Here is a 24,346-nt window from a genome sequence, read left to right as displayed (position 1 = left end):
ACCTACTAAATGTTATGGCTCCCCTGTAAAGAAGACTCTAGCTTTAGTGTTAGAATTCAGTCTTGTGACTGTTTAATTTACACCTACCTTAAAGTTTCTCTATTTCTAAGCAGCCAACGGGTTGATGTGGTTCACTTTTCCAGAATGTTAACCTTTTTTTTTTTTATCAGTGTAGCCGTGCCTTTAGTTTAAGCTGAAGTTGGTAACTCGTGTTCAGTGGAATCTAGCAGATGACATTGGGAGCAGACAGAGAGGTAGAAATACATTAGCTCTCAATGTGCTGTTGGGATATGGTGACACTTTCGAAACAAATATAAAAAAAAAACTTTTTACAGAAAGTTAACGACTATAGTTTTGAAAGTCACACGTTTACTTCTTAAGGTGAAGATTATTTCTATATTAAAGATAAAACCCACCTGGCTATACCCACTAAAAACTGAATAATTGTCAAGACTAATAGAATAAACGGATGAAAAATAGAATTAATTGATTATATTTCGTTGACTTCAGCATCCTCTCCTCCCTCCTCTGCTTTTGCTCCTCGATTTTGTTTGACATCTCATTTCTCCCTCTATCTGTCTGTGTGGCTTGCTCCCAGCAGCAAATAATGAGGGATCGGTGGATGAATGTGGGCCACGAGGACGAAGAACTCAAACCCTACATTGAACCCATGCCAGATTATAAGGACCCCAGGAGGACAGGTAGGAAAGAGACACAATCAAAAGTGATAAATGAATGCACTCTTGAGATGTTCTTTTTCTCCACTCGCACACAAGAATAATTAATCTTAAGGAGAAATGTGGACCTGCAGGAAGTTCACCATTCTAATTATAAACTGGTTTTGTGTGTGCAGACATCATGCTGACGATGGGATTCTCTCAGGAAGAGATCCAGGACTCGCTGGTGAACCAGAAGTACAATGATGTGATGGCTGCGTACCTGCTACTGGATTATAGGAACTCTGAGGTACAGTTCATGGTTACACCGATTTTATACAGTGGACTGTCAAACTAACCAGCGTTAATCATTATATACAAGAAAATGTCGGGCTTAAAGCCATTCAAACATACAATTTGCTGTCATTTTTTAACTTTGGTGCATATATTTATGCTCAAAACACTTTAGTGTACTCAAAACAGTACCTCTTTAAAAGACAAACTATTTTTAGTCCTTTTGTGTTTGTAAAACTCAAACCAGAGTCTATCTGAGTCTCTTTCTGATAACCACGTATTCGGATTTTGTGTTTTTTTTCCCCCTCAGCTGGATGAAAGTGGCATCAAGCCCCGGCCAGGAAGTGATGTAAGCAACATAAACGCCCCCTCCCCGCCTCACAAGGTACAATGAGAACACATAATGTCTTCTGCTAACGCGTACAGAGGTCTCCAAACTCCAGCCAGTGACACAAGTGCACTGACTTGACCTCATATTTTTTACCAGATCCCTTTGGGAATCTCCTTTTATGGAGCTTATGTTTTGGTTTTAGATTGCTGACCTACATGATACAGGTTCATGTGAACCACGGCAACCAGCGCCTACTTTTAGCAAACTTACATCCCAATGTGTGTGTAAACACTCTGTGACAAAAGAATACCACACTGACCTGTATGTCCATCTTGCCTTCCCTAAGGTACAGCGCAGTGTGTCGTCCAACCAGAAGCCTCAGAACCGCAGAGCCACCGACCAGGGTAAGATTGGTTTGTATCAGAGAGGAAAGGGGCAAAGCTGGCCTGTGTCAGAGAGCGTTGAGAGAAGAGGACGGAGATTGGCATCAGATTGAGATGGTCATCTGCTGGAGCTCAGGGATGGACACACCGCAGATTGTACACATTTATTTTCGTTTTATATTGAATCATATGATCTCAATCCTGATGTATGCTGGTCCCCAGTCTTGCCACACCGAAGCAGGTGGAGAAATTAATTTAATAAAAGATTCAAGGCCTTCATTGTAACAAGTTTCTATTGAGTCCCAAAGTAGTTTTTGAAATACATTTTGAACACATGCATCACATTTGTATAGACACTTGTAGCCAGCTGTTGTGGGGCAGGGGGACTGCCCATAGTTCCGAAACCCCAATAGTCAGAAAGATGTCACATTGCCCGTTATTCTGTAAAAACAAGAGCTCACTGCTCTGAAAATACACACTGGAGTTGTTGGAGTCCAGTGACTGTCAGCCTTACTACTTTCCAGATGTTGTAAACATATTGCTCAGTTTAACAGATTTGGGTTCAGGAAGAGAGGGAGGAGTAGAGGAAAGATAAGATTGATTTAAGTGTGGAGGATTGGGAGAGCGGATTGAGAGGAAACCACAAAAGAAAGTGTGACTGATTTGTATTAGAAGATTGGAAAACAGCAAATGACGGCCTTTATGGTGAACATCTCTTTCTTTTTCTAGGCTCCTCCTACTCTAAGAGGGGCGGTCAATCAGACAACCGGACTGCAGGGGATGATTCTGGGAGGAAAGGGTCATCAGGCAGCTCCACTACCAAGGTGCCGGCCAGTCCACTTGTCTCCTCTGACCGCAAGAAGAGCGCCACGCCCTCTACCGTAAGACCAAACGCCCACACTGCCGGCATGACATTTGCAACACTCACCTCTATGAAAAGGCCATTGAAATGAGTACATTTGTATATCGTGGTTCCCACATCACCGAGTCCAGACACACTGACCAACAAAGAAACACACTGCAGTCGTTGTGAATCAACAGCTTTCCCAAAAGTGTGTTGATCCAAGGAATGGATAGAACAAGAATTTTAAAAGCCAATTTTTATTCTGAAACTCATTGCTGCTCTTTCGTGATAGCTAACGTCAGCCATATATTATCTTAATCTATGGTCCAAAGATCAGAACAGATGCTAGTTACTTATTAAACTAATTGAAATAAATGGCACTAAAACTATGATGACCTTCTTTCATAGTGAAACATGCCTGAACATGTGCAAGGTTATGTTTATGCCATCTGATTGGGTTTATGGTTATTTTTAAGTGGGGTTGTATAGGTGTAGGCAGTTCTCCATAGTATACTGTATTGTATTACTGTAGATGGCGGTCGGCACACACTCTGTCTAGAGAAGCCGGGAGGTACAGAAGCTAAGCTTGTACTACTGTGGACGAAGGCAGTGGCTAAATGTATCTTAACCACCTAAAAAAGACCTGCCTTAAAAAAATCCATCAGTTTAAGTGTATGCTTTATTTAGAATACTTTCACAGCTTTACCTTGCCGTCAGACAGCCCTGTTTAAGTTTACACGGGGGGAACTGAAGCCGTTATCTATGGTCTGGTCAAAGCCACCAGACATTGTTTGAAGTTGTGAATGTGCAAATTGTTACATGAGGTGATTTGTTGTTGTAATGTTTACTATGAAGCATGTATGATTTTTATCTTGCATGGAACTTCAGGGCGGAGTCTAGAAAAAAATGTCCCTAAGGGGATGTTAAAGTATATCTTATCACACACTCCATGACAAATTCAATAATTCTACCCACTCTGCCCTGTTCTGTTTTTTTTTTTTAGTTCCTAATCCTTTAAAATACCAAATCACACAAGTACACTAACTAACCAACCTGCTTCTGCAAACTGTGGGCGCCAAGAGCCATCTGCTGTAGTACAGTAATACACTGACTTGTACGTCATACAACTCTACTTCAAGAAAAATCAGAACTATCTATTGAATAAATGAGGGCCTTTTACTAAAGTCCATTTCTGGATTTCCTTTATTCAGCTTAAATGCATTAGCTACACACACCTGAAATATTGTTACATTGTTTTTATGTCGGTGATGAGGCAAAGTCATTTTCAAAGCATGTGTTCCAAGTAACATGATTTAGCTAGTTGAGTGTCTCATTAAGCGATACGTGTTTGACAATGAGCCAGCATACACAATACCAAGACACTGAGGCAGCTAAGATAGATTTCAGCAACCATTCATTCTATTATTTACACATGTGCTTTTCCTGCTGTGACATGTTAAAATGTCTTCTGTGAAATTTCCTTTTCATTATCTCAGTATCACCCAGCTCTGTCATCCAGTCAGTCAGTACTGATCATGAACCCCTAAGGCTGTACGATGACTTCCTAAACAGCCAACTACAAACATAAAACTCATCAAATAGTGCTGATATGACACCTACCAACAAATGTTTGAGTGCACACCCCTTGTTCACCTGCACTGCTGTTTTCATTCAAGTAACCTGATCAGTCCTCTTCTCGGGACTACGTGGGCGTTTGCAGACTGGTTTTGATTGACATCCCTGTCTCTCTAGTGTTATTTAGTCACACCCAGTTAGGGCGGATAACTCTATCATGTTATTTGTATGTGGACCTTGGTGTCATGGTGTAATTCCCAGTATAGCTCCACCCGACCTCAGCCTGAGCAGATGGCTAATGATAAACACCTGTGTAGGTGTGCAGGGCCTGTAAAAGAAAATTAAATGGTTTTGTATTTGTATGGTTGTGCAGTTCATTTTGACAAGCTGCAGAAAAATGAATTTGTTGGAAGAAATAATGCATCATCTGGTGAAGATTGAATTAATGTTAATTAAGTTCACTCGTCTGTGCTGATTGGGAATCTGGCTTGAGGCTTTTCCAGTAATAATTGGTCACCTTTATTGCCATTCTCTAGTGCACTGCACTCTCACAGTCTATAACTCTGTCCTCAAACTTAAACATTTCTATATTTCTAATATCCTTCCCATTTTCTTCCGCTCTCCCTTCAGAATAGCATCCTGTCCACCGGTACTGGGCGCAGTCGGAATTCTCCTCTGACTGAGAGAGCCACGCTGGGCCAGGGCATCCAGAACGGAAAGGACAGGTACAAACACACACGCGTACACACACAAACACACACACACACAAACACACACGGACACACACACACACACACACATTTTTACACACAATAAAAAAAGACATGGGCAAGTACAATTGCATACATTCGTTGTACAGTCGTACACTGTTTTTTTTTCTCATTACCAAGTAGTCAAGTATTTTCAGCGAGGCAGCGCTGCTTCCACACTAACACACATAATACAAACACACCATGGTTTGTGAATGAAGCAGTTCCACAGCTGTCTCAGAGACTGAATCCCAGACCTTGGCTGGTACTCTCCAGGGCTCTGCCAGCTGGCTCAGGGAGGCCCACAGCTTTCCCCCGGGGTAGGGTGAGCCTTCCTGGACAAGGAAATCAGGCTCTCTTGGGAATTTAGGCCAAACCTCCAGTAGATTACAGATTACCCGAGATGTTCTGATTGAGAACTTCCAGTCAGGGAGCAGAGGCAGGGTTCGGACACATACACCTGCTTTCACATACACACAGCATATTGACATATGCTGACACACAGAGACCTATTTTTTCCTTTTAACTCTCATCCTTCTTTCTGTTCTTTACTTTATAAAATGTTCTTTTTCAATGAACTTTGATTCAAAGGAATAGATGTTAAGACATTTTACCAGGTGCAAAACTCAACGTACGGCCGCAAAGGCAATAACCTTATGGTAATAAAAATACAAAAAGCAGGATTGCCTGAAGTTTAATTCATTTTTAACTAAACTAAGAGATGTCAGAAGTTTATTTTAATAAAGGATCATTACAAATCTGTTTTGTTAAAAAAAAAACTATGAATAAAAAATAAATTATCTTTATAAACATTTTGTTTATAGTCAAGCTTCCCTCTTTTTCACTAGTCTTTCCCTTATCCCCTTTCTCATTTCACCCTCTCAGTTCCCCTTTCTGCCACAACCACAATTCAAAAAGGGACATCAAACAACTTTTTGTCCATTTTGGAATTGCTTGATTGTAGACTTTCTAATCTTCCTTTTTTAGGCCATAAAAACACAGCTCACACGGTCATTTTAGCAATCGATTGAAGCCGTCGAGTTTGTCACCCGGGATTTTAAGCCTCTGGTGCCTCATACGTGTCCACACATACAACCACACACACATCCCTCATGCTTAACCAGCCATATGCTTTGTGTGCTTTTTCATGAGCATTAAACATTAAGCCAAACCCTAATCCCTACCACGATGCATTGTTCATTGTCATCACTGCTTTATTACCTGTTCATGAATCAGTCTCAAATGACCCCCTCGATTCCAACATAGTGCCCTACCGACAACATCATAAAAAGTCCATGTTCGGACTGATAAGCTTTGAAAAAGCCTCTAGCTTTTTTTAAATTTCGCCATTGTCTTTCAGTCTAAGCACTACAAAGGGACGATGTGGTCATTTGAGACGGCAGTGGGATTTTAGCACTGGGTCTAATGCTATGGTAGGCTCTGCTAACTTAGTAGTTGTCATCTGCTTTTATTTTAAAGTTACTTTATTTGATCATCATTAATGCTTTGAAGTGTGGGCTTTTATACTTGATATACCCTCCTTTCCCCAATTTATCTTTCTTTTCCTTTCTGACCTTCTTCTAACTTTCTTCGTTTGGTGCTCTTTTATCTGCTCTTTTCCCACTGGATCACTCAAATTTTCTTGGCATGTCCTTTCTTTTCTTTTCTTCTGCTCCCTTTATACCTTCTTGTCTTTATATTAATCTTCTCTTTCTTTTGCTCCCCTCTCTCTAAGGAGATTAGGAAGACTTGTGATGGAATATTAACTCTTAGTGGCACTATATGGTCCCCGTACTTGCCTCTTAATAGGCTTACACAAACACAAAAATGTCTACACTCGCACACAAACTGAGGCTGTACACATACAAACTCATTGACACACACAAGCTTAAATACAGTATACATGTCACACATGCTTAAACTCTTGCCACACACTGGGTTGCCCAGTGAATGCAGTTATTTTTCCATCACTAGCTGTACTAATCTGTCAGAAAGAGTGTGTTTCTCTCCGCTATGTTTGTTTTCTGTGTAATTAGCAGCTGTTTAGTTGACCTCTATAAATGTCTCTCTCTCTTTCTCTCTTGTTCTTTCTCTCTCTTCTCTCTCTCTCTCCCTCTTTCTCACACTCTCTCTCTCTCTCTCTCTCTTTCTCTCTTGTTCTTTCTCTCTTCTCTCTCTCTCTCTCTCTCTCTCTCTCTCTCTCTCTCTACGTCTCTCTCTCCATCTTTCTCTCCCTCTGGTACCACTCTCCCCTGTCTCCTACTGTATGTGTTTCTGTGTGGATAAAGTCAAGTTAGACCTGTCAGTTATGTGCAGAGCTTTGTAGCCGTAGCAACCTTGCTCATTAGGAGAGGGTTCAGGAAATAGTCAGTGTTGTTTTCAGTAATTCAATGAACTATTACTGTTACACGTATAGCCTAGATTGTTTGTGTGGAAAAGGAAAGGGAAGATTGGAGAGGGAAAGTCAGGGACAGAAGTCACAAGACAGGTCAAATCCATGAAACTGCGGCCTCAGAGGTCAAAGTGATTATCTCACAACAGGACAGTGAAAGCAGCTTTATTTACTGCCAAACATCCGCTTGTCGTCATGAAGGAACTCAGCACCTGACCGCCCATTATTACCTGAGAGAGAGAGAGCATAAGCTAACTGGTTGATGTTTTATTTTTTTTATTTATTAGTTTGTCTTGTAGGGTTGGAACTAACCATTATTTTTTTAAGAGTGATTAATGTGCAGATCATTTTCTCAATTAATTGATTAAACATTTAGTCAATAAAATCATTTAAAATTCAGATTTTTGCAGAAGTGCAATCCTCAAATTGCCGACCAGAATTAGCATTAGGTATTTAATTTACAAGCAACTATTCACACTGGAGATGCTGGAATCAGTGGAGTTTTGCATTTCTGAAATGCTTATTGAAGTAGAACAGTTTATTATCAAAATTGATGCCCATTAATTGTTTTGTCTACCAATTAATCATCTAATTGTTTCAGCCCCAGTATACTTAATATATATTTAAGTTTTTATGTGGTGATTTTTGATGCTTTGTACACACATCTATAATATTGGTGACCTGACTTTTTCCACATAGTTTGTTCTGAGTGTGTTTTCAGTCTTCCTAGCCAATAGAGAAGTGTGTGTTACAGTTGGTCTTTTGTGCTCTGCCATTGTGTCAGGTACAAGAACAAAGTCAGCCTTTGATTGTGGTTTGTGATTGCTCTGTGAAACCACGATGAAGCAATGTTAGCAGCAAAAAAGACCAACGTTTCTTCTTTGTCCTTTTGCTCTGTTTTCTGCCTCTTTTTGTCTCTACTTCCTCTGTTCTTCCCTCCTTCCTCCCCCCTCCCCCTTATTGTGTTTTTATAAGTTGCTGCTTCTAACCATGCTCCACCTCACCTCCCCGCCCATCCACACACAAACCCCGCCCGGTGTGTCTGAACGTGTGTATGCGTCATGTTTGTATGTATGTTTGGTGCGTTTGTCCTGTGTCTGTAACATTTGTGGGTGTGTCTGCATATGTGTGTGTGTGTGTGTGTGTGTGCGTGCGCGTTGGGCGGGGCACTCCTCCTGTTCCTCCCCCTCCTCCCAGCCTAAACACTCCGGGCTCCCGCGCCTCCACTGCCTCGGCTGCTGCCGTCCTCTCCTCCTCCTCCTCGCGCCCCCGCCACCACAAGTCCCTGTCCTCCTCCAATCATCCATGCCCCTCTGACCTGCACGCACCACGGCCAAGGCAAGTCTCTCACTCACTCACTCACTCACTCACTCACTCACTCACTCACTCACTCACTCACTCACTCACTCACTCACTCACTCACTCACTCACTCACTCACTCACTCACTCACACACACACACACACAGACAGACAGACACTTGCTCATAGCTCCCTCAGCCCGTTTCAGTTCGACCACTTTACTCAGCCCAGATGATCCTCCTTCCCACTAGAACTCAATGGAGAACAAGGAGACATGAGAAAAGGATTAAATGATTTGTTTGCTCTGAAACCTTCCACCAGTGCTTGATTAAAGGGACATTACCTTTTTAATCCTTTTTACACAGTGACAAACCCTGGCACACGGCAGTGACATGATTGCTAATATGTCCAATTACGTAACGTATGCAGTTTAAATCTACTGTAAAACTCCTTGACAAGCCAGAAGCAGGAAGTCAAGTTGTGTAGCAGCAGAGAGACGACATGTCATCACCTCACCTGAAGGCAAGAAATAGTTTAATTACTGTGGTGGTATCAATAGTGCTGTCTTGAGTATCTACCTCCAGTATATAAATGGCACTTCCGCGTTGTACTTCCAGTATACAAATATTTACCACTACAGCATCACCATAGTGAGATGTTTGAAATGCCTAACATCAGCCATCATAGACTCACCAGTTACTTAGCAACAGCCAGGAAGTAGATTGTGAAGCTCAGAAAGCTCTACTAGCTAAACTCAGTGTGGAGATGTTGACATATTTGGCCAATCAGTCACTCTCAAACCTCACACATAACTGAGCAGTCAGAGTTTGAGAACAAGTTGAGCAGGTTTTCACTATACTGTCTATACTTTACTTGTTTAGTTTCCTGCCAGGAAAAAAAAAGACTGACTCAGAGAAGAGACATTTATGGACCAGGCAGGCATATACTGTATGCAGGCCTGCCCTTTATATAAGCTTGGTTTTTGGCTGGCTTTATAGTGAAGAGTGCTGTAGATCTGCCTTCTAAAGAGATGGCATCTCCTAGAAACCTATAGGATAAAAATGTTATCCTGTTAAATGTTATATATGTATAACTTCCCCCCTTAAGCAAAGGTTCCAAACTTTAAAGTATAACCTTATCTCAACCCTGATTGATTAGCAGTTTTAGTAATAGAAGGAGCCACCATCTAAACAAACAAGATCTGCTAACTTTTAGCTTGCAACGTCTCGAAGCTCTAAGCTGCATTTCAGTGAAAATCTGTGTCAAACGTCGGAAATTAACCACTGTCATGCCAGTTTCTCCCTCGCCAAAATTTGAGAGAGACTTAAGATTGTTATTCATACCCCTTGAGCAATATCAGCCGAGATCATCTGGGGTCCTGTGGGTCTCAGAGGGTTAATTCAAAATCAAATGTTTTTGAGAGTCGATATGGTATCACAAAAATCAATGTTGTGATTCTCAAGTTTGTCAATATTTTCTCACACCCCTACTGACGATGTCCCAACAAAAGTGGGATTGAAGAGAAAGATGTTTTTTAAAAAGTCTTCTGGGGAGAACCAGAGAAAATGCAGATGTGATAGTTGTGTTGATGCATGCTTCTGTAAAAATGTATGCATATAATCTGTTGCATCTACTAATATTTTAATAATATTTAATATGAAAAATATACATTTGGTTTTCTGACATGTTGTGTGTGTTGACAGAAGGATTTTCCCGGGCTTATAGACCTTTTTTATGGTTCCCACAGCCTGTTTTTTGTCCTCAAAGGTTGTTAAGTGCTTTCTCATACGGCCTCAATCTGCTGTTTAAACCCACCTCGGTTATGCAGTCGCCTGGGAAAACCCCGTCTTCATTGATTAACTATACCATGACGTGTCTCGTTGAATGAAAGGAATGGAGTAATGACTGTGTCTTGTTGGTAATCGTGTGTGTTTGCTATTTGTGTGTTTGCCTTTTCTATGCCTGCTTTGTTGTTTAGCTCGCCCGCTTGATAGAGTCTTTTTCAAGGGCTACTTTGATATTTTTGAGTTTTAGTCTTCTCTTTTTTCCCCTTCCAGCCACGTGTCACGATATACGGTGAAAGGTCTTTGCATGTGTTCCTCAGCGCCCTTAAATACCGGCTGTCTGTGCAAGTGGCATATCAGTTCATCCTTAAGAGACCCCCACCCTTTTTGTGACAGTTGTCTAGTGAAACACCCCCACCACCCGTAAAAAAAAAAAGTCTGGCTAAAATTCCAGCAGAGCAAATGTCAAGGTGGCCCTCTGGCTGTATTTGGTTTTGTCTGCTCTATGTTGAAGTCTTGTTCTGTTGCATGCGTCGTTCAGCAGTGAGCTTGGGCTGTTCAGAACCTGGTTGGGAACGCTGGAGAGAAGGTACCGCTCCAACACATAGACTGTACCCTAAGTCAGGATTAGGCAGCTTTTAGCGCATAGTCTGTGTCCTGAAGTCCCACTCATTCCTGTTTTGTCCAGTCGTCCCAAGTTACCCTTCTGAAAAATGTTTCAAATACCATTCTCATGACAATTCAGTATTTTTCTCAACAGTCTGTTTTACTTTTCATGATGTACTGGAAAAAAAGCAAGCGATGCTGCACACATACAGCCCCACATTTGTATAAGGTAGAGGTGCAGTTTACTATATGCAAATCAAGCATGTCTAGCATGGAAATTATCCAGCTGCACCATAAAGACACATCGGCCACATCACCTTATAACACACCTTACAGTCCGGCACTAATCTTTTCCTTACGAGACACTCACTGGAAAATATTACAGCTATATGCAATATGTAGTCCTTCCCATTCAACAGTCATCTTTATGAATGTATGTTACTCACTGGTCCCCCCTCATCCAGCCTGTCTATCCTTGCATCTGTATCCATAGAAGAGCTGTGTGTTTGTATGTAAAGGTGTATTTTATCCTTCGTCCTAAGGTTAAAGGATGTGTTGAAGCGGTTCATGACACAGTTAGACTGTAAACTGGACTGGAAAGCCTCTTCATTTTTCTTTGTAGTGTTAAGTGTATTAGAGCTCTGCATGGGACCGCTTTTTTATTACCTCACTCGGGTGATATTTGACCATCACTGCTTGCTTCAGCAGATACACCATTTAACTCCCACCCCAACATCACATACAGTCCTTAAAAACTGACAATGCAGTTATTCAGCTACCCATTTTTAAACGATGTCAGAACCACAAGACTTTGGATTGTGTCCCTCTTTCTTGATAGGTAGTGTTGTCTCACATTAACCTGGTATCGACAGACTCATTCGTAAATGTATTGGGGCAGTGTTTGGTCCATTTTGAAACAGGAAAGATATGGTGGCCGGGTCACAAACTTTGAGCTAAACAGTGCAATAAAATGTGTTGAAAACGTTTGAGGCGAGAGACGGGCAATAATGGATGGAGAACGCCAGTTGAGTGAGTAACCATGACGCTCCTCTGTCTGTCTTCATCTTAAACCAGCCCTGCATGAGATAAACGGCCATGACTGGCTTCCCCAGGATCTGCTGTCTGGAAATCTGTCTGTATGGGAGAGGGGCCAGACGTATCTGCCAGATTTGTCTGGTGTCCAGGCTAGTTTCACATAGCAACATATACAGACCAGATGCTGTAACGTCAGACTACTGATTGGCAGTGACGGCATGTTTCTTTACAGATTAGTTGTGACTAAACGTCTGTTACAGACTAAATGTCTTAAGGGAGAGAGTGATTGAATCAGAGACATAAGTGAGAGATATACAGTAACATCAGCTGAACTGGTCACTGGTTTATGTGTTAGCATTTTACCTGGGTGCATAAGCCTACTAATTAAAGCCTATTTTCACATAAGAAATTTTGTCACGCGGTGGTGATGTTGCACATGCAATATTTGTGTTCTGTGGTATCCCAGAGCCATTGCAGCCCTTTACAGTGGATATAAGTTTTCTTATTTATTCCAATGTCTTTATTTCTAACACTCATGCACACTGCATTTGCCTGGTCTCTGAGTTTTGTGTGCTTTTTCTGTTTCTGTTGCCTTCTGCTGCAGGTGTAGCCACTGCCACACACTGGCATGAAAGATGCTTACACACATGCCTACAAAGCCAATGCAAGCTCGTAGCTCGGTCAAAAGTTGCTGTGTGTGTGTGTTTGAGACAGAGAGAGAGACTTGTAGGTTTGTGATGCTTTGCCCTACGGTCAAGGTAAAGAGGATTAACTGTGTTTGTGTTTGCGCCTGTCAGTGACCTGGCCCTAAATAATGACTTGGCAGATTATATGAAACATCAGGGCTAGCAGATGTTGAACAGACATAGATACTTGTATGACTTTACTCTGAGGTAAGTAGCACATCTGAAGGAAGTGATTTCCACTGTGTGTGTGTCTAACGTTTTTTTTCCTCTCCCACACCCCTCCTCTTCACTCTCATCCCCTGTGGTTATAACTTTCTTCTTCTTTCTTTCTGCTTCTCTCCTCCTGCATCACCTCCAATACCCCCCTTTTTTCCATAAACCTTTACCTTTTCATTCCATCATGTCCAACCTTCTTTTTTCATACTCTCTTTATTTCCTGCTTTGCCTTCTTTTGTCTTCTGTCCAATCTCTGTCACCATGAATTCTTCTTCATTTGCACCTTCTCTTCGCTGCCATTTCTCTCATCACACCTTCCAACCTCTCTCCAATCCCTCTCCAATCTTTTTGCACCTCTTTCATCTTTTCTGCATCTACTTCTCTGCTTTTTTATGCCCTCTCCTCCTCTGTCTCACCTTTTTCTTCACCATCCCTCCCTCCATTTGCCTTCACTTTCTTCCCACTCCTCCTCTATAGTGCCGCACCTCAGCGGGCGCCCGGTGCCTCCCCATCTGCCCACAACATCAGCAGCGCTGCCGTGTCAGACCGCACCAACTTCTCCCGAGGGGTCGGCATCCGCAGCACATTCCACGCAGGCCAGCAGCGTGGTGCCCGGGACCAGCAGGGCTCCGCCTACCCCGGCGGGCCTGCGTCGCCGTCACTGTCACATGGCAACAGCCAGGCCCGGAGGACACACGGAGCCACAGGGATTTTCAGCAAGTTCACATCCAAGTTTGTACGCAGGTGAGTGGCGGAAAAGAGAGGCAGGAGCATGGGAAAATGGGACGGGTGAATAGTTCTGATCATGCTCTGTGTCAGAGAGAGGAGAAAAGAAGTAGCAAGAAAGACAGACAGGAGAGGATTTGTAGCAGAAGAAGAAAGTTTGTAGCGTCCTAAATGCAGAGCAGCTGTTCTACTTATTATCCAAATACTCTGCAGCACAAGTACAGTTTGAAGCTTTTTCTGAGTATTGAGGTTTCAGCTTAAAAGAGAAAATGACTAGGTTAACGTTACAAGTCATTTCATGTGCTCATTTCCTCGCAGGGACAACGTGCCGTAAGTCCATGTCATCGCTGGTTTTCAGAGTATTTCTTTAAAGGGGCGGGTCTCATCTCATCCCTATCACTAAACTTGTGCCGATCTGTAACTCTGCTGGGAGTAGAAAGGGAGAGCAAGGGAACAGCTGTGTCTCCTCTATAATTTTGTTTGAGCAGTGGTGACTGAGGAGTAATTTTGGTTTTGGTTCCACGTCTGTCCCAGTTTTCATCCCAGGCCTCTACTGCAGGTTGCAGCACTAAAACTGCTCATATGGGTACCTAGTTGTTATCAAAGCTAAACTGGTTTTATTTAGATTTTTTGAAATTTTTCTCCGGAAGTGGCGTCAGCTTTGTAGCTTTGATACAAATCTGCTGTATAAATACAGTGACATGAAGACAGTACATTGTGGTTATTAAAGTGGAAGGGAAGGAAAAACCTGAGCAATATAGTATTTACCAGCTCTTTTGACTCGAGTGTGTTGTGAGAACTACACTGATACTTCTTCTTGCCAAGTCCATTGGTGGTTTCTACTAGTTTCGTAGAAGAAAGGCTTGTTTGATTTAAATCATGCATGAAGGGCGGTGAAGTCTGCATGCAGCTGAGTCAGAAAAAGATAAAAAAGTAAAAAGGAGCAACGAGGCAGACTGGCGTGTTACAATCGAAGGTCGCCATCAGAATGGAAGATGAGGAGGAAGTGGCAGGAAGCGAGGGCTTAAAGGAACGAACGAGACTGAAAGAGGAAGGAATGAGAATTGAAATACTGAAAAGCTGAGAGAGCAGGTAGGGTTGGTAGGACGAGAACCGTACCAGTTCAGAACCGGTAACAAATTGGAATCTGAAATGGGATTGCATGCCTCCGAGCTCAGCATTTTCCAATGCTTGTTTTTCTGACAGTTGGAACTCGGTTATGCTGCTGGAAACTTGTAAAGAGTCATGGCAGAGACAAAGAAATTGTCCAAATCGTGGTGTTATGGTAACAAACCTGAAAACCTAAATAAAAACATTGTGTTAAAAAATCAGAAATAATAACACAGTTGCGTAGACAGTGAAAACCTGTGTAGGTCTACTTTTCTCCGCACAGAAAATTGATCAGGATCCAATAAGAGAAACGATACAGAATCAGACTGATCAACTAGAATCAATAACGGCATTGGTATCAATAAAATCAAATCAGTTCCCATTGTAAGTCATCACTCCTGTGTCGCCAAGCAGCCCTGAAGGCTCATTATTAATGCAAGTGTTGTGAGGACGAGGTGCGTGCGTGCGTGCGTGCTTGCGCGTGTGTGTGTGTTACAGCCACTCTCTAGGCCTCCCACTCAGAGATACTGTGGCCACAGTATCCATGGTTACACCGGAGATATCACTTTTCCCTCAACTATAAATACCACTAGTGGGGACACCTTGACACACATGCACACACAAACTCACACAACTTGGCGTGCTGGTAGGAAGTTGAGGTGTTGGAAAGGAGACAGAGAGATTGTGTTGCATTTGTACAGTTTGACCACACATACACACACACAGAGCTATGTATTTTATTAACATATCATATAACTTCACCACTGCATTTTCCTGCTTGGTGTACTTGCATGTGTGTGCGCTCGATTAAGTTTCTCAATGTGTGTTAAAGATGAAGTTGTTGCTTAACCTGTGCATTTTCATTTAAAAATGTGTCTTTGTGTGTGTCTAGGTTGTGCTTTTCTCTCCCTTTTTTATTTGAACTTTTCACCTCAAACACTTCCTTCCAGGATTACCCAGGACTGTATGTGGAGGAGCGCTTCATTTAATGTTGGGAGAGGGGGGGGGGGACTGTTCAAACTCAGTCTTCTTAATGGACTTTTCCCACAGAGCTCATTACATCCCTCTATGGTGTTCTGGTGTGCGTTTTAATCATGACTGTTCACACATTAACACCAATATTTTGCACATTTAAACACATTTCAGATTGAATGTCGACTGCCGTAAAACTGATTTTGTTCATTTTTGGTTATTTAATGTTGGTTGTGCTCGCTGCTTCGACCCCAAAATGAGCTTGGTTGATGTTGGACAGTGTGCTTTAAAGTTTGCTACTCAGAGGGCAGCTTGTCTTTTACAGGAAAGTCATCAAATCTATGCGTTTTTATATATACGTTTGTTTCTCTTTCTTTCTTTCTTTATCCCTCTTTTGTTTTTGTAGAAATCTCTCGTTCAGGTTTCCGAGAAGGTAGGCAACATCCCCAACGTTAAATATAACCCCTTGATATATACGTATATTCTCTTCTTCATATATATTTTACATATATATATATATATATATATTTCCTCCCCTTTTGGTGTTTCGTGCAGCTTTTTGTTGAAATCTTTCTTTTGTGCCTTGAGCCTTATCTTTTCTCCTCCCTTTTTTATCTGTGGTTGGCCCTTTTTTTGAGCCTTCTGGTTTTGAGTGCCGTGTTTGGCCCACTTTTGTTTATTTATATATTTATTTAATTTGACTAACTTCCCCCTTACCCAGCCACCCACTCACTTAACTCACTCACTCCATCATCATGCGGCACAATAACACCTCACCACTCTTCCTCTTTGTCTCTCCATCGTCCCTCCCACCTACCTCATCCCTCCTTTTTCCATTGATTTACCAGGTAGAGTGTGTGAGCTCGCATTCCCCTGTAGGGTCCCAGATTTAGGTCGAGTCTTAATGGTGCAATAGATCATACTACTCCCTTTCTGCTTTCACTTTCTTAGCCTCAGTTGCAGGTAATATTATCCTTCTCTTGAGCTTAATGGAGGTCTTCCACTCCAAATCTTAGAAAATGGCGCAGTTATGGTGTAAAATGTCTCCCCATGAACACCGTCCCATACTAATTTCCTTATGAGAGAGAGGAGATTTCAGTTTTTAAAGCAGGTGTTTTCATTTTAGTCTTGCTGTGTCACTTTTATTATTGCTAACCATTATCCAAGCTAACGCCACCTACCAAACTACCATCCATCTCACCTCTCTGCTTTCATCGGCTAAGTCAAAATAGAGACTGGAGTTGTGTTTTTGGCATAAGTTTGTGAGGATTTAACAGGGGGAGTAATTTATAATAAGAAGGTAGTAGTCGTGGAGGGATGTAGAGAGGAGGAGAGGACCTGGGAGGGACGGGGCTGCAGTGTTTCTCAGGCTGCACTCTTTTCTGGAGGCTGCACTCTTCCTTTCTTTCATCGCTCTGTTCTCACTCTGGCACTGGCTCTCTAACAGCAGCAGCAACAGAACTGGATGGCTTTGACCTACTCTGGCTGGAAAATACCCTTTTATGCTCAGGAGACACACACACACACACACACACACACACACACACGCACACACGATGCTTGATTTACACTGACACCCAAACATTTACATTACACACGCACCATATGCAAATGATGATTACATGATGACACATTTTATAATATATTTCAAAATGTATATATGGACATGCTGATGACACGTTCCACAGCCACATTTGTGTCACACACACACACACACACATTTGCCTTTTGAGTGTGTTGTCTGCTTTTTACCAGCAGGTAGAGCAATTGTCCTTTAACGTGGACAATTGCTCCACCTGGTGGTTAGAAGCTGATCATTTTTAATTATTACATTGTAATGAAGAACTATCTTTCAGTTTTCCCACATAAGTAGCAAAGCCTTTTCAAAGATGTTCATAAATTATTACATTTGATATTTGAGGGGGAAAATCGGCTTTAAAATAGATGTATAAATTAGTGACAAATGACTTATTTCTGAGTATACAAATAGATTCTACTTTAATGTACTTACAGTGCACTCTATGTAGCGGAGAGTGAACGTTCTCCTTATCTAAAGTTAGATTTCTTGTTCAAGTGATCATATCAACCCTTTGTTTTCCCCTGCTGTCATAGTGCCCTTCCTCTGGGAGCCATTTTGCATTCCTTCATATTACCTAAATCATACAGAGCATGCAAGATGGCACACATGACTTAATTGTACATGGTTCACCAGTTTACCTCTATTGTTTAAGAAATACTTGTTTAACTTTTTTTCCACTTATCATTTCCCATGTTACATTTGTAACCATATTTTTGTTGCAGAAGGTATTTTACATGTGTGAGATGTGTTTTTTTTAAATGGGGGCAAAACAGGAACGATGTCTTTTCCCACAACAGAATGACCATAAGACCATAAACTGTTGAATTTGTCATGTATGTGTCCCTTTCCTTCCATTGTCCACTGCACGTGTTGAGCTGTTTTCTGTCTTTATGTTTTCTTTGTTGTCGTCTGCTTCTCTGCGTTGTTTGTTGAGTATGTTTTCAGTCTGCTGGTATGAGAGAAACTGTTCGTTTGTGTGTGTGTTAGGGTGTGTGTTACATATGTGCTGTATAGACCTTTTTAATGGAATCCCATTGCTAGGCAACAGCCTTGGTCCTTGTTAACTTCCTGTCAGCTGATGTCATTCACATTCATTAAGGCAGGAATCAAACTTTGACACATTTAGGATGTTTATGTATATCTATAGGATTTTAACCAGCCTCTTTGGAGCTCCAGTGTTACTAATACAGGTTTTAATGCAGTGCCGGGACCATTAATGCTCCTAACCTCCTTAAGCCGCTCAACTCGCCCTCACCATGCTGACCATTCTGTTCCAACCCATTCCATTCTGGTCCAAATGGTTCCATATTTTGTTGGAATCCATTCTGTTTTTCTCCAATTTACTTCCAATGACTTTAATTCTGATCTGAAAATGAACCATGAAACCATGTTATTTTGAGCTATCTAGATTTTGTCCAAACTTTTCATTTAGTTTCATTTCCACTCAGCCCATTCTATTCCATCCATCATCCCCATTTCTCATCCATCCTGAAACTGGTTGCACCCGTTTTTTTAAGTTCCAACTTATCCTAGTTATCCTAGTTATCCTAGCACAAGTGTTCCTGAAGTGTAGTTTCATAAATCAGTAAAAAAAACCACACACAAACTAGTTCATATGTAAGACTAGTTACAAATATCTGTTGCATGGCTTACTGAAGGAACTCGTAAAATTAGATTGCTAATAAAAGACCTGTTTAGGTAATGTTTTAAATGACTTCCCAAAAGTAACACAATGTTCTTTAAATTCTAAAATGTAAAACTCCTTCTTACTGGACTGTAAACAGCATGAATACTATGAACTCTGAGACATATTTAGGCCTGTCACGATAACAAATTTTGCTGGGCGATAACTTGTCCCAGAGATTATTGCTGCTGACAAGTGACTGACACGAGACGAGATGAGTGTTAAGTCCTCATTAGGCTGAGGTAGAGAGAGGGCTCAGTGGAAACAGATGCACCGAAGTGAAAACTCTTGACCTCCTGTCTCTTTGATAAAGGAAAATGTAAAAATGGAAATTATTGCCGCTGGCAAAGTTATGGAGCTCCTCAAAAGTTATCATGCGATTAATTGATTAATTGATTAATTGCTTATTGCAACAGGCCTGCTTAGGAGTAATGTTTAAAACTTTGAAACCAGTAGTTACTCAGAACTTAGTCATGGTTTTATGAATGGCTGGTGCAACTCAGAGCTTTTCATGACTCATCTTTTCAATTGTTTAAGCATGACGTCTCCTCATTGAGGAGCTGTGAAATAGCGGTTACTATAACTTTACTATTACTAATGGAGTGGCTTTGGGATCTGCATTGTGGGCCGGGAAGTCACCGGGTGGACTTTTGAACAGTTGCAGTGGAAATGAGATATTTAGCGTCGATGCTGGATTGTGGTTGGATTGGAACATTCAGGCAGGCATGGCGAGCAGCGCGACTGTGTTCAACCAGCTTATTTAACCATCTGTGTAAGAGTCCAGTTGTTGCCCTTAGCCCTCAAAAAGACTAAACTTTTGTTGATTTTTCTCGAGGAGTCCGTATGAGGGAGAGGGTCGGGATGAGGGGAGCAGGTGAGATACAGAGGAGCCCGAAAAACCCCTACAAAAAACCCCAGACTCTACCAAAACTGCCTGCCAATCAGTAGACTGGAGCCAATCAGCACATGATCTCTGAGCTTGTTGTGAATGGCTGGGGGGGGGGGGGGGGGGTCGCCGTCGCCGAGCAGGGATGTAATTGGTTGGTGATGGTGATAACGGCTTAACCAATCAGGGGATGAGATTAGCAGTGAATGGTAGCATCCCAGAGAGTGAGAGTGCCGGTGTGGAGGTTGACCTGCATGTGTGTGTGTGTGAGAGAGGAAATCAGAATTGAAGTACCCAAATGTGTGTTTGTGTGCAAAAAGACTTCAAAAACAAAGCTCTGTCACACACACTTCAGTAACCTGGGAGATGTGCACACACAAACACACACAGGGGTACTTAAAGAAATTTTGCTTTTTGTCTTCATTCATTTCCACGACCTCATCACCTCCCTCTTCCTCTCAATCATCCCTCCTCCTCCCCTCCTTTTTTTGTGTCTCTACTTTTTAAATAAACCTCTCAATCTCACACTTTTCTAATTTTTCTCTCTGTGCTCCTCCTTTCTTCCTCATCCTCACCTCCCTGCCTCTCCTCTCCCTCCCCTGTTCTCTAACCTCTTCATCTGCCCTTTCCTTCTCTCTCCTCGTCTTCCTCCACCTCTCTCCTTCTCTTTCACCCTCCCATCCCTCACCCAGGTCTATGCTGAGCAGCACAGTGGACAAGTCCGAGAAGACGTCTGGTGGCGTTCTCTCCTCTTCCTCTAACAACGATGAGAACAACTCCTCACCAGGATCTGGTAACACCGGTATGTTGGCTTCTCATTTTTTGTCCGTAAGATAAACAGAACAGTCACCGGCCTCTCGTTATTTCTCCCATGCAGCCATCTCTCTTCCCTTCTATCAGTTGTTCCTCCCACTTGTCTCTTTATTAGTCTCCTCTTCCTCCCCCCTGTCACCACTCTTTTTCTCCCCCCAGGTGGCACCGGCACCCCTCCAGCCATCGGCAGCCAGAAGGACTCGGCCAAACCGCGCTCGCTTCGCTTCACCTGGTCCATGAAGACCACGTCGTCCATGGAGCCCGCGGAGATGATGCGCGAGATCCGCAAGGTGCTCGACTCCAACAGCTGCGAGTACGAGCTGCGCGAGCGCTACATGCTGCTGTGCGTGTCGGGCAACCCGGCGCGCGACGACTTCGTCCAGTGGGAGATGGAGGTGTGCAAGCTGCCGCGGCTCTCCCTCAACGGCGTGCGCTTCAAACGCATCTCGGGCACGTCCATCGCCTTTAAGAACATTGCGTCAAAGATCGCCAACGAGCTCAAACTGTGAGAGCGGAGGAGCAGCAACGAGAAGAGATGAGATTAAAAGGGTGGAGGAGGGAGGGTGAAGGGGTGGATAGTGAGGATGATGCTGTAAGCGGCGTGGGGGCACTGTGGAGGTCAGGAGGTAAGCTAAAGGGTGGGATCACTTTAAACATAACACGATTGTTATCTGGACAAAGGTCTGAAGGAGGGCTATTGGTTCTCTGAGACTAGAAAACGTTTCTTTTCTAGAAGTTTGGTTCCTTACGTTCCCGAGGCCCTGCTGTTCCAAACTCTGAGTTGATTTCCTCTGAGTTGTGAAGTACTTATAGACCGAGGTTCCTTCCCTGCTGTTCTCTTTTTTTTTTTTGTCACGTTCTACTTAGACGTTCCACTCTTCTGCATGTCCGATCTCTCTGTTTTTTAGTACTCACACTCTGACCACTCCTGTCACTTCTTCCTGCTATTTATTCAGTTTTATTCTGCGCGGTCCTGCTGCCAGGGCTTTGGGTAGGGGCGAGAGCCGGTTAAAGTGTGGGTTGGATGGAGGACAAAGAGCGTCGCTGAAAGAAAACGTTGACGATCGACAGAAAGTTCAGAGCCTTATTTTGCTGGAAAGCTCAAAGGAGTTTTGATCGAATTTGTTCAGATTTTCCTCCAAAAAGGAATGGACTCCAACTGAGCCAGGACTTCCTCTGTCTCACACACACACACACACACACACACACACACACACACAGGCACACACACGCACACACACCCACAGATGGACTTTGGATGGAAGAACTCTGCTGTTGTTGGTTAAAGGACCGTCTCAATCCTCCCCTCCTGCCCCGAAATGAACTTTTAAAAAATCCACCTGATCCATCCTTTCGACCACCTCCCTCCTCCCCCACACACACACACACACACACACACACACTCATTCTCTCTCTCTTCACCGCCCTCTCTTCTTCTGATTTCAAACTGAACTCAGCACAAACACATCCATCTTTTTCGCCTCTTCACTCCCTTTTTTCTCCCCCGCTTTTAATTTCTCTCACGCCATCAAGCCCGAGGAGTCCAGTTAGACCTGACGACGTCATCGATCGTACGGGCTTTAACCTGGCTTCAAGTCCGTACTTTTTTTTTTTTCTTTCTTTGTTTCGTTTTGGTAAATTGAGTTTCTTCTTCTGTTCTGGCTTTTAAAAAGAGTTGTGCACTGGAAAAGAGGGGCATATGGGAACCTGGGGAGGGAAGGACAGTTTGTGGACGGGTTTCTTGACGGATTTTATGTTGCCTTTCTTTGTAGAATTAAATTTGGGGTTTGTTTTTGTTGTCAGCACATACATGCGCGAATGATTTATTTGTACTTCTTTCTTTTTTGTTTCTTCTTCTTCAAATGTTGGTCTCACTTTGGTTGGCATCACGCCTTCATATCCAGAATGTCAACCTCAAACCGACACATTTCTTGTCTCTCTCTCTCCCCCCATCTGTGTTCCCAAAGAGCAAACACACACAAAAGGTGTCTTTGGAGTATGTAACAAAACGTACATGTGTGTGTGTGAGTGTATTATAAAAGATCACTGGAAACAAAAACAAAAAAAAACACAAAAAAGAATCGACGACGACGACGAATGGTGAATTATTTTCCTCTTCTACTTTTGATTTGATAATATATTTTTGTGTCGTTGAAAGTTTCGGTTTGTACAGATTTGGATTTTTTCGGGTTGGGGGGGGGAGGGAGGGTGGACGGGGTGTGAAGTGTCACGTCGGATCATATCATTGCTGCCTTTTCGGTGTAGTGCACCTTTTTAACACTTACATTTAACACACAGCTCATTGTGTATCACATTAAACACAACCCCCCTCCCCCAAAGTGCAGACGGCAAGTGTGGGACGGCATATCCATGATCTAATAAAGGACTTTTATCCTCACTCACAATCGGAGTGCCTCGGATTTTTCCTGACTGCCACATCTTCAACTTCCATCAGACTTATTTTAGCTGGACGGTCGTTGAGATTTCGTGTAAGCGCGGACAGCAGTTATCGATGTATTTAACAATGTTGATGGTGGTGGTGACGACTGCTGCTCGTGCATTTTGGCCATTTTTTATGTTTTGTTTTCTTTCATGTCTGTTTTCTTTAAGGCCTTATCGGTCCAGAATGGCTTGAAGCAGAGTAGAGCAGGGAGGACTTGTTCGCCAAAACCTTCTCATATCGGAACACATGTTCACGTTCAACACCACAAACCAGGAGACGTCGCTTCCTTTCTCTCACTTTGCGTCGATGCTCCAGTTTGTAGAAGCAGAAGACACACACACGCACACGCACACGCAGACACATGCAGACACACACACACACAGGAGTTAGAGAAAGGGGGCAATGGGGACAATGCTGGGTCCCGTCACCTGGTTGTACCGAACTTAACACCTTTTCTTTCTTTCTCTCACAATGACACACTGTCGTTTTATTATTTTCCTTTCAGTTTTTAATACGTCAGATTTTTCTTTAAAAGTTGATCATTGTATTAAGGTGCTGGGTATTGGATTCTAATTATTATTCTGGCTGTTGCTGTTATATTATCTCTTTCAGGGTTGATTTTATTTTACATTATTTTCGTTTTACATTGCTGTAATTTACATTGATTTTAAATGTGTTTTGAGCAAAACTGTAACTGTAGTGGTGGGTTTGGGGTTGGGAGGGGTGATCGACTCCTGAAAAATGTATTATTTGTTTGTTTTTTTTGTGCAAAGACAAAATGATGAAAAATTACAATGATAGTAATAAAAACAATGATATAATGATAGTCTGCCTCTGAAATCCCTCATGCGAAAAAGCAAGATTAACGCGTTGGAGTCAGATAACAGCATGTTCTTCCGTGAAGCTCTCAGCAGCGCGGCAGTTGACGGTCTCACCACGAGGTCAGTTTAGCAGCTGAAGCTTTCAATCATATCACATGATCGTCCTCGGCAGTTTCGTGGAGCTGTCGGTGTTCAGATTCATTCCATTTTGTCTCATCAAGCAGCCCTCGTGTGAAGATAAAAGCTTTTAAATATTTAGTTTGAAAGGTCCGGTTTGGTCCGGCAGGTCGAGGTGTAACATAAATAGTGTGCAAGTATCAAAACGCTCAATACAAGCCGTATTCAGAAACTGTATTTTTAAACGAGCTGTCCGGACTTCTCTACAGTTGTGATGTGACGACTCTACTATAACTCTGTAAAAGTGCGGCTACAGTTATTCCCCAGCTGCAATGCTGGTTCAG

At 42.5% G+C, this 24,346-nt stretch overlaps 1 protein-coding gene across 8 annotated transcripts in view; it reads left to right on the top strand.

Moving 5' to 3' along the window:
• The window catches only part of mark2b (MAP/microtubule affinity-regulating kinase 2b), a 53,642-nt gene extending 29,891 nt beyond the window's left edge, over positions 1 to 23,751 (top strand). The window contains exons 10-21 of one of the 8 annotated variants that reach the window (XM_083937133.1): positions 602 to 701; positions 854 to 966; positions 1,261 to 1,335; positions 1,628 to 1,685; positions 2,394 to 2,545; positions 4,714 to 4,808; positions 8,422 to 8,562; positions 13,329 to 13,595; positions 16,066 to 16,092; positions 19,761 to 19,796; positions 20,501 to 20,610; positions 20,781 to 23,751. In XM_083937133.1, coding sequence (XP_083793259.1) covers positions 602 to 701; positions 854 to 966; positions 1,261 to 1,335; positions 1,628 to 1,685; positions 2,394 to 2,545; positions 4,714 to 4,808; positions 8,422 to 8,562; positions 13,329 to 13,595; positions 16,066 to 16,092; positions 19,761 to 19,796; positions 20,501 to 20,610; positions 20,781 to 21,130 — 1,524 coding nt within the window. In that variant the 3' untranslated portion in view covers positions 21,131 to 23,751. Of the gene's footprint in view, positions 1 to 598; positions 702 to 853; positions 967 to 1,260; positions 1,336 to 1,627; positions 1,686 to 2,393; positions 2,546 to 4,713; positions 4,809 to 8,421; positions 8,563 to 13,328; positions 13,596 to 16,065; positions 16,093 to 19,757; positions 19,797 to 20,500; positions 20,611 to 20,780 lie in introns of all 8 variants that reach the window. The other 7 variants (XM_083937127.1, XM_083937129.1, XM_083937128.1 and 4 more) reach the window with 7 other exon arrangements.
• The last annotated feature ends 595 nt before the right edge of the window (positions 23,752 to 24,346 follow it).

Source organism: Echiichthys vipera (genome assembly GCF_963691815.1).
Source record: "Echiichthys vipera genome assembly, chromosome: 22".
In the NCBI taxonomy this organism is placed as follows: domain Eukaryota; kingdom Metazoa; phylum Chordata; class Actinopteri; order Perciformes; family Trachinidae; genus Echiichthys; species Echiichthys vipera.
This window is presented reverse-complemented; position numbering and strand designations above follow the sequence as displayed.